The sequence below is a fragment of the Oncorhynchus tshawytscha genome, linkage group LG21 (genome assembly GCF_018296145.1).
Source record: "Oncorhynchus tshawytscha isolate Ot180627B linkage group LG21, Otsh_v2.0, whole genome shotgun sequence".
Classification (NCBI taxonomy): Eukaryota; Metazoa; Chordata; class Actinopteri; order Salmoniformes; family Salmonidae; genus Oncorhynchus; species Oncorhynchus tshawytscha.
This window is the reverse complement of record NC_056449.1, coordinates 37,458,559-37,473,222: the sequence shown is the minus strand read 5'-3', so window position 1 is coordinate 37,473,222 and position 14,664 is coordinate 37,458,559. Positions and strand designations below refer to the sequence as shown.

General features: G+C 42.5%; 1 protein-coding gene across 5 annotated transcripts in view; it reads left to right on the top strand.

Annotated features, from left to right (window-relative positions):
* The window catches only part of arap3 (ArfGAP with RhoGAP domain, ankyrin repeat and PH domain 3), a 64,612-nt gene that overhangs the window by 36,149 nt on the left and 13,799 nt on the right, over positions 1 to 14,664 (top strand). For all 5 annotated transcript variants that reach the window (XR_006079601.1, XM_042303448.1, XM_042303446.1 and 2 more), the window contains 12 exons: positions 914 to 1,018; positions 1,504 to 1,657; positions 2,117 to 2,219; positions 2,843 to 3,041; positions 3,345 to 3,408; positions 3,646 to 3,809; positions 6,084 to 6,296; positions 9,653 to 9,761; positions 11,353 to 11,500; positions 12,699 to 12,767; positions 12,883 to 12,957; positions 13,965 to 14,082. Coding sequence is in view for 4 of the 5 variants with exons in the window: in XM_042303448.1 (XP_042159382.1) it covers positions 914 to 1,018; positions 1,504 to 1,657; positions 2,117 to 2,219; positions 2,843 to 3,041; positions 3,345 to 3,408; positions 3,646 to 3,809; positions 6,084 to 6,296; positions 9,653 to 9,761; positions 11,353 to 11,500; positions 12,699 to 12,767; positions 12,883 to 12,957; positions 13,965 to 14,082 (1,521 nt within the window). In the remaining variant the exon portion in view is untranslated. The remainder of the gene's footprint in view (positions 1 to 913; positions 1,019 to 1,503; positions 1,658 to 2,116; positions 2,220 to 2,842; positions 3,042 to 3,344; positions 3,409 to 3,645; positions 3,810 to 6,083; positions 6,297 to 9,652; positions 9,762 to 11,352; positions 11,501 to 12,698; positions 12,768 to 12,882; positions 12,958 to 13,964; positions 14,083 to 14,664) is intronic.

Sequence of the window (14,664 nt, the reverse complement as noted above, 5' to 3'; positions counted from 1 at the left end):
TAAGGCAGGGGACAGGCTTTATCTGCCTCCTGGACATTATTTTTTACTGCGTTATGTCACTATTATGCGACCGTGCAGTATAAGGTCGTGTAACTCAGCAACCGGCAATGGTTTGATAAAGAAACCCAGATAACCTTTTGGATGGTTTTCATCAGAACATTTGTCTGTCCAGTTTGTACATTTTTATATTTTTATATTTCTGTGATTTAAAAAATAATAATAATTTAAGAATTCTGTGAAATTATTTCATCGTAGAGGTATTTGGGGTGGCAGGGTAGCCTAGTGGTTAGAGCGTTGGATTAGTAACCAGAAGGTTGCAAGTTCAAATCCCAGAGCTGACAAGGTGCAAATCTGTCATTCTGCCCCTGAACAAGGCAGTTAACCCACTGTTCTTAGGCCGTCATTGAAAATAAGAAATTGTTCTTAACTGACTTGCCTAGTTAAATAAAAGGTAAAAATAAAAAAAATTCACCAAGAGCTGCTTTTCTGGAAGTTTTGAGTGTTTTGTTGTTTGTGTATCCTGGAACCGTTTTGCTAGCCGAGCCTTTGTGATGTAACAGTCTTCCTCTGTATGTTCGCCTGTAGAGCTGCTGGAGTAAAAGATTAACCGAGTTCAAGCTTTCTCTGTTCAAACAGCACAACTAGAATAATGGACGTATTTTAAAAACAGAAACATTTCCAAACAACCCATCCGCATTTCAATTAATAAGTTAAATGAAATGAAGCATCGCGTTTCTTATCATTTCTAAAGTTTGTATCGTCTTGTAAATGTGTTTTTATTATGCCTTATTCATGAAAGGTGTTATAAAGTTTGACTTAATGTTTTGCCCTGTTTGCCTTAGAGCACAACGTGATGGCTAGACTCAAAACTTGTCCATATCTTCTTCATGTTGTTCTCTGCTGTTTTCCTCAGACCACAGTGTCTATGATGAGATTATGCAGGCCGTGCTGCACTCCGGCTACCTCTACAAGTCAGCCTCAATGAACAAAGGGACATTATCCAGGAAAACCAGAGGAGGTAGGCGTGTGTGTGTGTGTGTGTGTGTGTGTGTGTGTGTGTGTGCGCGCGCGCGCACGCACGTTGATGGGTGATAACAACACACCACTTGGCACAGATTGAATAGAGGAATACTGCCTCCTCAGTAACATCAGTATAAAGGCCTGTAGAGAACAAAGTACTTTATAGGACCAAATACTGACTGGGCCAATACTGTTCTGTTAGGAAATACACTACTCACTGTTAGTGGCTGGAGTCTCTACAGTAAAACAGAGTTTTGTGATTTAGAAAGTTACTCATAGTTATTTGCAGTTTATTTCTATTTAAAAACACAGCCCGTCATAAAATTCAAAAAGTTAATTTATTTAGAAAGGTACCTCGATTTCCCGTCTTCATTGTATTTGTTCGCTCTAATACCCGAAAGATGGAGATTCTGAAGTATGGCAACGCATGACTATCAAGAAAGTAACAGGCTATATTTTTGCTGTTATTTGCCCCCCCCCCAGATTTCCAGAAGTACTGGTGCACGGTAGAGAGGTCTCTTCTGTTCTATGAGTCTGACCGATGTCCTGATCCTAGCATGAAGATCAACGTCAAAGACATTGTCTGTCTGGGGGTCAGCAGGCCGGACTCCTGCAACAACAACGGCTTCATTGACAGGTTAGAGGACCAATCACGGCCCAGTAACTAACGTAGGCGGCCAATCACACGGTCTATCTCAAACACGCACGCGGAAAGGATACCTTTAGCATGAAATGGTAATACCACTGCCACTCAGTGTACAGGCATCTACGATCTAATGCCCTTCGCGTATGTTCCTGTGTGTTGTTGTACAGGTATCTACCAACTAGCGTTTATCTAATCTAACGTATGTTCCTGTGTGTTGTTGTACAGGTATCTACCAACTAGTGTTTATCTAATCTAACGTATGTTCCTGTGTGTTGTTGTACAGGTATCTACCAACTAGTGTTTATCTAATCTAACGTATGTTCCTGTGTGTTGTTGTACAGGTATCTACCAACTAGTGTTTATCTAATCTAACGTATGTTCCTGTGTGTTGTTGTACAGGTATCTACCAACTAGTGTTTATCTAATCTAACGTATGTTCCTGTGTTGTAGGTTCCTCTATACGTTTCAACTGTACCTGTCCTCAGAGAAGCTCTATCAGTTTGGATTGGAAACTCCTGATGCACTGCAATGCTGGGTCAAGGCCATCGGAAAGGTATGAGATGACTTTCTATCCCCAAAGAGTGCGATGCCTGCACACTGATACGGACAATTCTCAGCTTTACTGGTGTAGTTAGAGCTCTTCCAGTTCACAACGTTGTAATGTCCCTCTGCATAAAGCCCCCCTACAGTGAAGTGTGCCCTCCTTTCTAACCAACACCGTCTATGTACTGTACTAGCCTGGGATGTGTCTGTTCAGTGTGCCCTCCTTTCTAACCAACACCGTCTATGTACTGTACTAGCCTGGGATGTGTCTGTTCAGTGTGCCCTCCTTTCTAACCAACACCGTCTATGTACTGTACTAGCCTGGGATGTGTCTGTTCAGTGTTCCCTCCTTTCTAACCAACACTGTCTATGTACTGTACTAGCCTGGGATGTGTCTGTTCAGTGTGCCCTCCTTTTTAACCAACACCATCTATGTACTGTACTAGCCTGGGATGTCTGTTCAGTGTGCCCTCCTTTCTAACCAACACCATCTATGTACTGTACTAGCCTGGGATGTCTGTTCAGTGTGCCCTCCTTTTTAACCAACACCATCTATGTACTGTACTAGCCTGGGATGTGTCTGTTCAGTGTTCCCCCTTGTATTTGAACCACTTCCTGTGTTGTCTTCCTCAGGCCGCCACACCTTTAAGCTGCCACTGCCTGCTAGCGAGGGAGTTTGAGCGGGTGGGAGTGCTGCGTTACAAGGCCATGCGAGACCCTTCTCAGTGGAAAGAGGGATATTTTGTCCTTCAGAAGTCTAACCTCTTCATCTGCCCAGGGAACGACGGAGCAGCTGAGGACATTATCAACCTTAAACGTCTGCAAGAGCTCAGTGAGTCTCCTGTCCTGACCAAAGCTTTACGGGCACTGTGTGGTAATGCAGTTGCTCAAATACTGTTTGGCAACTCCTTACTGAAACATTGACCATGTTATGCCCCAACTAGGGATTGCAATAATGCTGCCAACAAAGGAAGTACTATAGTCATTCAAAACCCGTCCGACTATAAAGAGAAAGCCTACTGCCAGCTTGAGATATTTCTCTGCCTTAACTACACCAAGCACTGTTTTCTTTGAGCAACTGTTTGCTGATGAATGATTTGGTCCGTCTTCCATTTGTTCTGTGTTTGTCTCCTAGGTATAGTAACTGAGAACCAAAACCATGAGAAGAAGGAAATTCTGGTTTTGGTTGAAAAAGGAAGGTTGGTTTTCAGTCTCTTCCTGTTTTCATTCAATACATATGTAATTACACAAGTATGTCAACATATCAAGGCTAGTTTGACACCTAAAGTATACCCATCCAGGGGGGAATGGAAATTCCAGGATGAGAATAATTTGACCATGAAAATCATTTTTGGGGGGGAGCTGGATTGAGTGATTTTACAGTAGTGATTTTCTCTGAAACTTCACCTCTTGAGTATCGACATGTCCCACCCCAGAACACTTCACCTCCAGGGGATGGGTCGGTTAGACTTCTCCCTGTGGTACGCAGACATCCAGAGAGCTGCTGGAGGGAAGGGCAACACCCTGAGAGAACAGCAGCTCAGCAGGAATGATATCCCCATCATCGTAGACAGCTGCATCGCCTTCATCACACAGTATGGTAAGGGAAGAGTCTGGGTATTCTACTCCATTACACAGTATAGTCTGGGTATTCTACTCCATCACACAGTATAGTAAGGGTCTGGGTAAAAGAGTCTGGGTATTCTACTCCATTACACAGTATAGTAAGGGAAGAGTTTGGGTATTCTACTCCATTACACAGTATAGTAAGGGAAGAGTCTGGGTATTCTACTCCATTACACAGTATAGTAAGGGAAGAGTCTGGGTATTCTACTCCATCACACAGTATAGTAAGGGAAGAGTCTGGGTATTCTACTCCATCGCACAGTATAGTAAGGGAAGAGTCTGGGTATTCTACTCCATTACACAGTATAGTCTGGGTATTCTACTCCATCACACAGTATAGTAAGGGTCTGGGTAAAAGAGTCTGGGTATTCTACTCCATTACACAGTATAGTAAGGGAAGAGTCTGGGTATTCTACTCCATTACACAGTATAGTAAGGGAAGAGTCTGGGTATTCTACTCCATCACACAGTATAGTAAGGGTCTGGGTAAAAGAGTCTGGGTATTCTACTCCATTACACAGTATAGTAAGGGAAGAGTTTGGGTATTCTACTCCATTACACAGTATAGTCTGGGTATTCTACTCCATTACACAGTATAGTAAGGGAAGAGTTTGGGTATTCTACTCCATTACACAGTATAGTAAGGGAAGAGTCTGGGTATTCTACTCCATTACACAGTATAGTAAGGGAAGAGTCTGGGTATTCTACTCCATTACACAGTATAGTAAGGGAAGAGTCTGGGTATTCTACTCCATTACACAGTATAGTCTGGGTATTCTACTCCATCACACAGTATAGTAAGGGTCTGGGTAAAAGAGTCTGGGTATTCTACTCCATTATACAGTATAGTAAGGGAAGAGTCTGGGTATTCTACTCCATTATACAGTATAGTAAGGGTCTGGGTGAAAGAGTCTGGGTATTCTACTCCATTACACAGTATAGTAAGGATCCACAAGATCACTGGAAAATGCAGAATCGTCTATCCCTTACTATACTGTGTAATGAGTCTGGGTATTCTACTCCATCACACAGTATAGTAAGGGAAGAGTCTGGGTATTCTACTCCATTACACAGTATGGTAAGGGAAGAGTCTGGGTATTCTACTCCATTACACAGTATAGTAAGGGAAGAGTCTGGGTATTCTACTCCATTACACAGTATAGTAAGGGAAGAGTCTGGGTATTCTACTCCATTACACAGTATAGTAAGGGAAGAGTTTGGGTATTCTACTCCATTACACAGTATAGTAAGGGAAGAGTCTGGGTATTCTACTCCATTACACAGTATAGTAAGGGAAGAGTCTGGGTATTCTACTCCATTACACAGTATAGTAAGGGAAGAGTCTGGGTATTCTACTCCATTACACAGTATAGTCTGGGTATTCTACTCCATCACACAGTATAGTAAGGGAAGAGTCTGGGTATTCTACTCCATTACACAGTATAGTAAGGGAAGAGTCTGGGTATTCTACTCCATTACACAGTATGGTAAGGGAAGAGTCTGGGTATTCTACTCCATTACACAGTATAGTAAGGGAAGAGTCTGGGTATTCTACTCCATTACACAGTATAGTAAGGGAAGAGTCTGGGTATTCTACTCCATTACACAGTATAGTAAGGGAAGAGTCTGGGTATTCTACTCCATTACACAGTATAGTAAGGGAAGAGTCTGGGTATTCTACTCCATTACACAGTATAGTAAGGGAAGAGTCTGGGTATTCTACTCCATTACACAGTATAGTAAGGGAAGAGTCTGGTTATTCTACTCCATTACACAGGAGGGCAACACCCTCCAAGGTATTCTACTCCATTACACAGGGATAGAGGATTCTGCATTTTCCAGTGATCTTGTGGATCCGTGACAGGATCCACAGCATTTAATACATTATGGAGGTAATCCCCCCTGTTAAAGTATACAGGACTCTCATAAATAGTTCATCATAACTCTGCAGTGGTCTGTGTACTGAAGGGTTTCTTATCCCAGTTTAACTGTACTTTACGCCAGCCAGAGACAGGAGATACTAGCTGATTTTATTTTATTTTACCTTTATTTAACTAGGCAAGTCAGTTAAGAACAAATTTTTATTTTCAATGACGGCCTAGGAACAGTGGGTTAACTGCCTCGTTCAGGGGCAGAACAACAGATTTGTACCTTGTCAGCTTGGCGTTTTGAACTTGCAACCTTCCGGTTACTAGTCCAACGCCCCGATGACTGATGTACTGGATCTGATGTGTGATCTGCTCGTCAGGTCTGGGTCACGAGGGGATCTACAGGAAGAACGGAGCCGCGTCCAGGATCAAACTACTGATGGAGGAGTTCAGGAACGATGCTCGTAACGTCAAGCTCAGGATCGGGGATAACTTCATAGAGGATGTGACTGACGTGCTGAAGAGGTTCTTCAGGGAGATAGACGACCCCGTCTTCATGGCTGACCTGCATCAGCTATGGAAGGAGGCTGTCAGTAAGTACAGGTGTCTCTGGTGGCAAAAGAGATTTAATCTCGGTGAGACTAACATCTATTAATAAAGGTTGTAGTAATCTCAGACGGCGCACATGAAGCTATTATTTTGTTTCTGTCACTGACTTAATCAAATCAAAGTTTATTTGTCACGTGCGCCGAATACAACAGGTGTAGTAGACCTTACAGTGAAATGCTGAATACAACAGGTGTAGGTAGACCTTACAGTGAAATGCTGAATACAACAGGTTAGACCTCACAGTGAAATGCTGAATACAACAGGTGTTGTAGACCTTACAGTGAAATGCTGAATACAACAGGTGTAGGTAGACATTACAGTGAAATGCTGAATACAACAGGTGTAGTAGACCTTACAGTGAAATGCTGAATACAACAGGTGTAGTAGACCTTACAGTGAAATGCTGAATACAACAGGTTAGACCTCACAGTGAAATGCTGAATACAACAGGTGTAGTAGACCTTACAGTGAAATGCTGAATACAACAGGTGTAGTAGACCTTACAGTGAAATGCTGAATACAACAGGTGTAGGTAGACCTTACAGTGAAATGCTGAATACAACAGGTGTAGTAGACCTTACAGTGAAATGCTGAATACAACAGGTGTAGTAGACCTTACAGTGAAATGCTGAATACAACAGGTGTAGTAGACCTTACAGTGAAATGCTGAATACAACAGGTGTAGTAGACCTTACAGTGAAATGCTGAATACAACAGGTGTAGTAGACCTTACAGTGAAATGCTGAATACAACAGGTGTAGTAGACCTCACAGTGAAATGCTGAATACAACAGGTGTAGTAGACCTTACAGTGAAATGCTGAATACAACAGGTGTAGTAGACCTTACAGTGAAATGCTGAATACAACAGGTGTAGGTAGACCTTACAGTGAAATGCTGAATACAACAGGTGTAGGTAGACCTTACAGTGAAATGCTGAATACAACAGGTGTAGTAGACCTTACAGTGAAATGCTGAATACAACAGGTGTAGTAGACCTTACAGTGAAATGCTGAATACAACAGGTGTAGTAGACCTCACAGTGAAATGCTGAATACAACAGGTGTAGTAGACCTTACAGTGAAATGCTGAATACAACAGGTGTAGGTAGACCTTACAGTGAAATGCTGAATACAACAGGTGTAGGTAGACCTTACAGTGAAATGCCGAATACAACAGGTGTAGTAGACCTCACAGTGAAATGCCGAATACAACAGGTGTAGGTAGACCTTACAGTGAAATGCCGAATACAACAGGTGTAGGTAGACCTTACAGTGAAATGCTGAATACAACAGGTGTAGGTAGACCTTACAGTGAAATGCTGAATACAACAGGTGTAGTAGACCTCACAGTGAAATGCTGAATACAACAGGTGTAGTAGACCTTACAGTGAAATGATGAATACAACAGGTGTAGGTAGACCTTACAGTGAAATGCTGAATACAACAGGTGTAGTAGACCTCACAGTGAAATGCTGAATACAACAGGTGTAGTAGACCTCACAGTGAAATGCTGAATACAACAGGTGTAGTAGACCTTACAGTGAAATGCTGAATACAACAGGTGTAGGTAGACCTTACAGTGAAATGCTGAATACAACAGGTGTAGTAGACCTTACAGTGAAATGCTGAATACAACAGGTGTAGTAGACCTTACAGTGAAATGCTGAATACAACAGGTGTAGTAGACCTTACAGTGAAATGCTGAATACAACAGGTGTAGGTAGACCTTACAGTGAAATGCTGAATACAACAGGTGTAGTAGACCTTACAGTGAAATGCTGAATACAACAGGTGTAGTAGACCTTACAGTGAAATGCTGAATACAACAGGTGTAGGTAGACCTTACAGTGAAATGCTGAATACAACAGGTGTAGGTAGACCTTACAGTGAAATGCTGAATACAACAGGTGTAGTAGACCTTACAGTGAAATGCTGAATACAACAGGTGTAGTAGACCTTACAGTGAAATGCTGAATACAACAGGTGTAGTAGACCTCACAGTGAAATGCTGAATACAACAGGTGTAGTAGACCTTACAGTGAAATGCTGAATACAACAGGTGTAGGTAGACCTTACAGTGAAATGCTGAATACAACAGGTGTAGGTAGACCATACAGTGAAATGCTGAATACAACAGGTGTAGTAGACCTCACAGTGAAATGCCGAATACAACAGGTGTAGGTAGACCTTACAGTGAAATGCTGAATACAACAGGTGTAGGTAGACCTTACAGTGAAATGCTGAATACAACAGGTGTAGGTAGACCTTACAGTGAAATGCTGAATACAACAGGTGTAGTAGACCTTACAGTGAAATGCTGAATACAACAGGTGTAGTAGTACAGTGAAATGCTGAATACAACAGGTGTAGGTAGACCTTACAGTGAAATGCTGAATACAACAGGTGTAGTAGACCTCACAGTGAAATGCTGAATACAACAGGTGTAGTAGACCTCACAGTGAAATGCTGAATACAACAGGTGTAGTAGACCTTACAGTGAAATGCTGAATACAACAGGTGTAGGTAGACCTTACAGTGAAATGCTGAATACAACAGGTGTAGTAGACCTTACAGTGAAATGCTGAATACAACAGGTGTAGTAGACCTTACAGTGAAATGCTGAATACAACAGGTGTAGGTAGACCTTACAGTGAAATGCTGAATACAACAGGTGTAGGTAGACCTTACAGTGAAATGCTGAATACAACAGGTGTACGTAGACCTTACAGTGAAATGCTGAATACAACAGGTGTAGTAGACCTTACAGTGAAATGATGAATACAACAGGTGTCGTAGACCTTACAGTGAAATGCTGAATACAACAGGTGTAGGTAGACCTTACAGTGAAATGCTTACTTACGAGCCCCTAACCAACAGTGCCACATTTAAGTTTTTAAAAAATGTATTAGTTGAACAATAGGTAAGTAAATAAATAAAAATAACAGTAAAAGACAGTGAAAAATAACAGTAGAGAGGCTATATACAGTAGAGGCTATATACAGTAGAGAGGCTATATACAGTAGAGAGGCTATATACAGTAGAGAGGCTATATACAGTAGAGAGGCTATATACAGTAGAGAGGCTATATACAGTAGAGAGGCTATATACAGTAGAGAGGCTATATACAGTAGAGAGGCTATATACAGTAGAGAGGCTCTATACAGTAGAGAGGCTATATACAGTAGAGAGGCTATATACACGGTTAGTCGGGCTGATTGACCTAGTCGTCTTGGTCCCCTTATAGGGCTTCCACCAAGCTGTGTCACTGGTGCTCATCAGGATGTACCACAACGTATCCTTTTGAAATCTAACTGGTTCCCGTTTGTCCCTTTTTGTATAGGAACAGCCAAGGATAAGAACCAGCGTCTGGACAGATACAAGGAGATCATCCGTAGTTTACCTAGAGTCAACAGGACTACCCTGGCTGCTCTCATCAGCCACCTCTACAGGTCTGTATACCCTCAGTGTTAACAGGCCTCTCATCAGCCACCTCTACAGGTCTGTATACCCTCAGTGTTAACAGGTCTCTCATCAGCCACCTCTACAGGTCTGTATACCCTCAGTGTTAACAGGTCTCTCATCAGCCACCTCTACAGGTCATTATACCCTCAGTGTTAACAGGTCTCTCATCAGCCACCTCTACAGGTCTGTATACCCTCAGTGTTAACAGGTCTCTCATCAGCCACCTCTACAGGTCTGTATACCCTCAGTGTTAACAGGTCTCTCATCAGCCACCTCTACAGGTCTGTATACCCTCAGTGTTAACAGGTCTCTCATCAGCCACCTCTACAGGTCATTATACCCTCAGTGTTAACAGGTCTCTCATCAGCCACCTCTACAGGTCATTATACCCTCAGTGTTAACAGGTCTCTCATCAGCCACCTCTACAGGTCATTATACCCTCAGTGTTAACAGGTCTCTCATCAGCCACCTCTACAGGTCTGTATACCCTCAGTGTTAACAGGTCTCATCAGCCACCTCTACAGGTCTGTATACCCTCAGTGTTAACAGGTCTCTCATCAGCCACCTCTACAGGTCTGTATACCCTCAGTGTTAACAGGTCTCTCATCAGCCACCTCTACAGGTCATTATACCCTCAGTGTTAACAGGTCTCTCATCAGCCACCTCTACAGGTCTGTATACCCTCAGTGTTAACAGGTCTCTCATCAGCCACAGGTCTGTATACCCTCAGTGTTAACAGGTCTCTCATCAGCCACCTCTACAGGTCATTATACCCTCAGTGTTAACAGGTCTCTCATCAGCCACCTCTACAGGTCATTATACCCTCAGTGTTAACAGGTCTCTCATCAGCCACCTCTACAGGTCATTATACCCTCAGTGTTAACAGGTCTCTCATCAGCCACCTCTACAGGTCTGTATACCCTCAGTGTTAACAGGTCTCTCATCAGCCACCTCTACAGGTCTGTATACCCTCAGTGTTAACAGGTCTCTCATCAGCCACCTCTACAGGTCTGTATACCCTCAGTGTTAACAGGTCTCTCATCAGCCACCTCTACAGGTCATTATACCCTCAGTGTTAACAGGTCTCTCATCAGCCACCTCTACAGGTCATTATACCCTCAGTGTTAACAGGTCTCTCATCAGCCACCTCTACAGGTCTGTATACCCTCAGTGTTAACAGGTCTCTCATCAGCCACCTCTACAGGTCATTATACCCTCAGTGTTAACAGGTCTCTCATCAGCCACCTCTACAGGTCTGTATACCCTCAGTGTTAACAGGTCTCTCATCAGCCACTTCTACAGAGCCTCAAACGGGACCTGTTGTAATGTTTAGACAATATCACTGGAAACTAAGCAGAGTTGGGGTCAATTCAATTTCAATTCAGTCAACTGAAATTCACATTTTAATAACTTTTCAGTCTACTTCCTGAATTAAATGAATTGACCCAAACCCTGAACAGTACCATTTATCATACTTCGACAACCTCACTGCCAAGTTGTCAACTTTTTGCCATTATTTGTTCTCTCTCTGTCTCTGTCTCTCTCTCTGTCTCTGTCTCTCTCTGTCTGTCGGTCCAGGGTTCAGAAGTGTGCAGACCTGAACCAGATGTGTACCAAGAACCTGTCCCTGCTGTTCGCCCCCAGCCTCTTTCAGACAGACGGGAAAGGAGAACACGAGGTGAAGATCGTTGAAGACCTCATAGACAACTACCTATATGTCTTTGATGTGAGTAGTGTCTCATAGACAACTACCTGTATATCTTTGATGTGAGTAGTGTCTCATAGACAACTACCTGTATGTCTTTGATGTGAGTAGTGTCTCATAGACAACTACCTGTATGTCTTTGATGTGAGTAGTGTCTCATAGACAACTACCTGTATGTCTTTGATGTGAGTAGTGTCTCATAGACAACTACCTGTATGTCTTTGATGTGAGTAGTGTCTCATAGACAACTACCTGTATGTCTTTGATGTGAGTAGTGTCTCATAGACAACTACCTGTATGTCTTTGATGTGAGTAGTGTCTCATAGACAACTACCTGTATGTCTTTGATGTGAGTAGTGTCTCATAGACAACTACCTGTATGTCTTTGATGTGAGTAGTGTCTCATAGACAACTACCTGTATGTCTTTGATGTGAGTAGTGTCTCATAGACAACTACCTGTATGTCTTTGATGTGAGTAGTGTCTCATAGACAACTACCTATATGTCTTTGATGTGAGTAGTGTCTCATAGACAACTACCTGTATGTCTTTGATGTGAGTAGTGTCTCATAGACAACTACCTGTATGTCTTTGATGTGAGTAGTGTCTCATAGACAACTACCTGTATGTCTTTGATGTGAGTAGTGTCTCATAGACAACTACCTATATGTCTTTGATGTGAGTAGTGTCTCATAGACAACTACCTGTATGTCTTTGATGTGAGTAGTGTCTCATAGACAACTACCTGTATGTCTTTGATGTGAGTAGTGTCTCATAGACAACTACCTGTATGTCTTTGATGTGAGTAGTGTCTCATAGACAACTACCTATATGTCTTTGATGTGAGTAGTGTCTCATAGACAACTACCTATATGTCTTTGATGTGAGTAGTGTCTCATAGACAACTACCTGTATGTCTTTGATGTGAGTAGTGTCTCATAGACAACTACCTATATGTCTTTGATGTGAGTATAGTCGAACCAGAGAAGGTCTAAGCTCAAATGCTTCACATAGAAATCAGGGTTGTGTTCCATAGGTAGAAAGCATTTTTGAATGGATTGAAACGGGTACTACCTACCAGAATTTGTCCAATCAGAGCACAGATGTTCACATTCCACTGCAAACTGTTTTGCTACAGTGTGCCCTGCTGAACATGGCCCAGGTCAATCTGTTCTGTAATCTAATGAATCATTAGTAAATGTTTAATTGTGTTTGTTCAGATTGATGAGGAGCAACAGACCCAGATAGAACTGGAGCTCAGCCTCATCACCACCTGGAAGGACACACAGGTACACTGTACGAAGGATTTCTGAACAGTTTATAAAGATTTATGAAGGGTTGTAAAGGGTTATAACAGATTGGTTTGACAAACGGTTGTCTGTAATGAGTATCCTGTCTGTGCAGCTGTCCCAAGCAGGTGATCTGATCATTGAAGTGTACCTGGAGAAGAAGATGGCAGACAGCTGCATCACTCTCAAGGTAAGTGGAGACAGGTTATCTTCTCATTTTATTTAATGAAAGGTGCTGTTGTTATTTAGCCACATGGTGATGTAGTCTCTATATCTAGTCTCTATATCACCTATGAGTAGCTCACCAATCAATTATACATGTCATTTACATAAAGCTACTGGGGAATCCATCCAAAGCCATATGGACATTATCCCACCCCTGCTTAGCCACTGTTGACTTAAAAAACTTAACACAATATTTTCCTATTCATGTCCAACGACATTGCACCGTCTGTTTGTTTGGTGCGCACGTTTGTCTAGCACTCTGTATGTAGCCAGCTAGCGATGCTTATGATAACCTTCTTATGGATAGACAAAAACCTTTACCCCCCCCCAAAAAAAACTTCTCAATTAAATGCAAAGTAGTTTTACCCAACATAACTAAAGGGAAAGGGGGATACCTAGTCAATTGTACAACTGAATGCCTTCAACTGAAATGTGTCTTCAACTATATCGTGATTATTTGTATCAATTGGGTTGAGATTGTTCTGCCTTGCCATGTGCTGCAGCAGTAGACCTAACGGCAGAAACATCACGAGACTGACACATTCCTCTCTTGCTAGATGCACAGTTGAAGGGGAATTTAAACATTCTGTTTAGTTTTTTATTCCAGACCTTTACGGTATCTGGTTCTGTGTAGCTATCTCTTTACGGTGTCTGGTTCTGTGTAGCTATCTCTTTACGGTGTCTGGTTCTGTGGAGCTATCTCTTTACGGTGTCTGGTTCTGTGGAGCTATCTCTTTACGGTGTCTGGTTCTGTGTAGCTATCTCTTTACGGTGTCTGGTTCTGTGTAGCTATCTCTTTACGGTATCTGGTTCTGTGTAGCTATCTCTTTACGGTGTCTGGTTCTGTGTAGCTATCTCTTTACGGTGTCTGGTTCTGTGTAGCTATCTCTTTACGGTGTCTGGTTCTGTGGAGCTATCTCTTTACGGTGTCTGGTTCTCTGGAGCTATCCTTTGCCGTCTGGTTCTCTGTAGGTATCTCCAACCATGGGTGCTGAGGAGTTGACTAACCAGGTCCTGTACATGAGGAATGTCCCAGCAGGGGAGAAGGATGTGTGGCTGACGTTCGAGGCCATCTATGAAGGACAACTGGGTGAGTAGCATTATATTACCATCTCTCTCTGACTGGGTGAGGAGCATTATATTACCATCTCTCTCTGACTGGGTGAGGAGCATTATATTACCATCTCTCTCTCTCTGACTGGGTGAGGAGCATTATATTACCATCTCTCTCTCTCTGACTGGGTGAGGAGCATTATATTACCATCTCTCTCTGACTGGGTGAGGCATTATATTACCATCTCTCTCTGACTGGATGAGGAGCATTATATTACCATCTCTCTCTGACTGGGTGAGGAGCATTATATTACCATCTCTCTCTGACTGGATGAGGAGCATTATATTACCATCTCTCTCTGACTGGATGAGGAGCATTATATTACCATCTCTCTCTTTCTGACTGGGTGAGGAGCATTATATAACTATCTCTCTGACTGGGTGAGGAGCATTATATTACCATCTCTCTCTGACTGGGTGAGGAGCATTATATTACCATCTCTCTCTGACTGGATGAGGAGCATTATATTACCATCTCTCTCTTTCTGACTGGGTGAGGAGCATTATATAACTATCTCTCTGACTGGGTGAGGAGCATTATATTACCATCTCTCTCTGA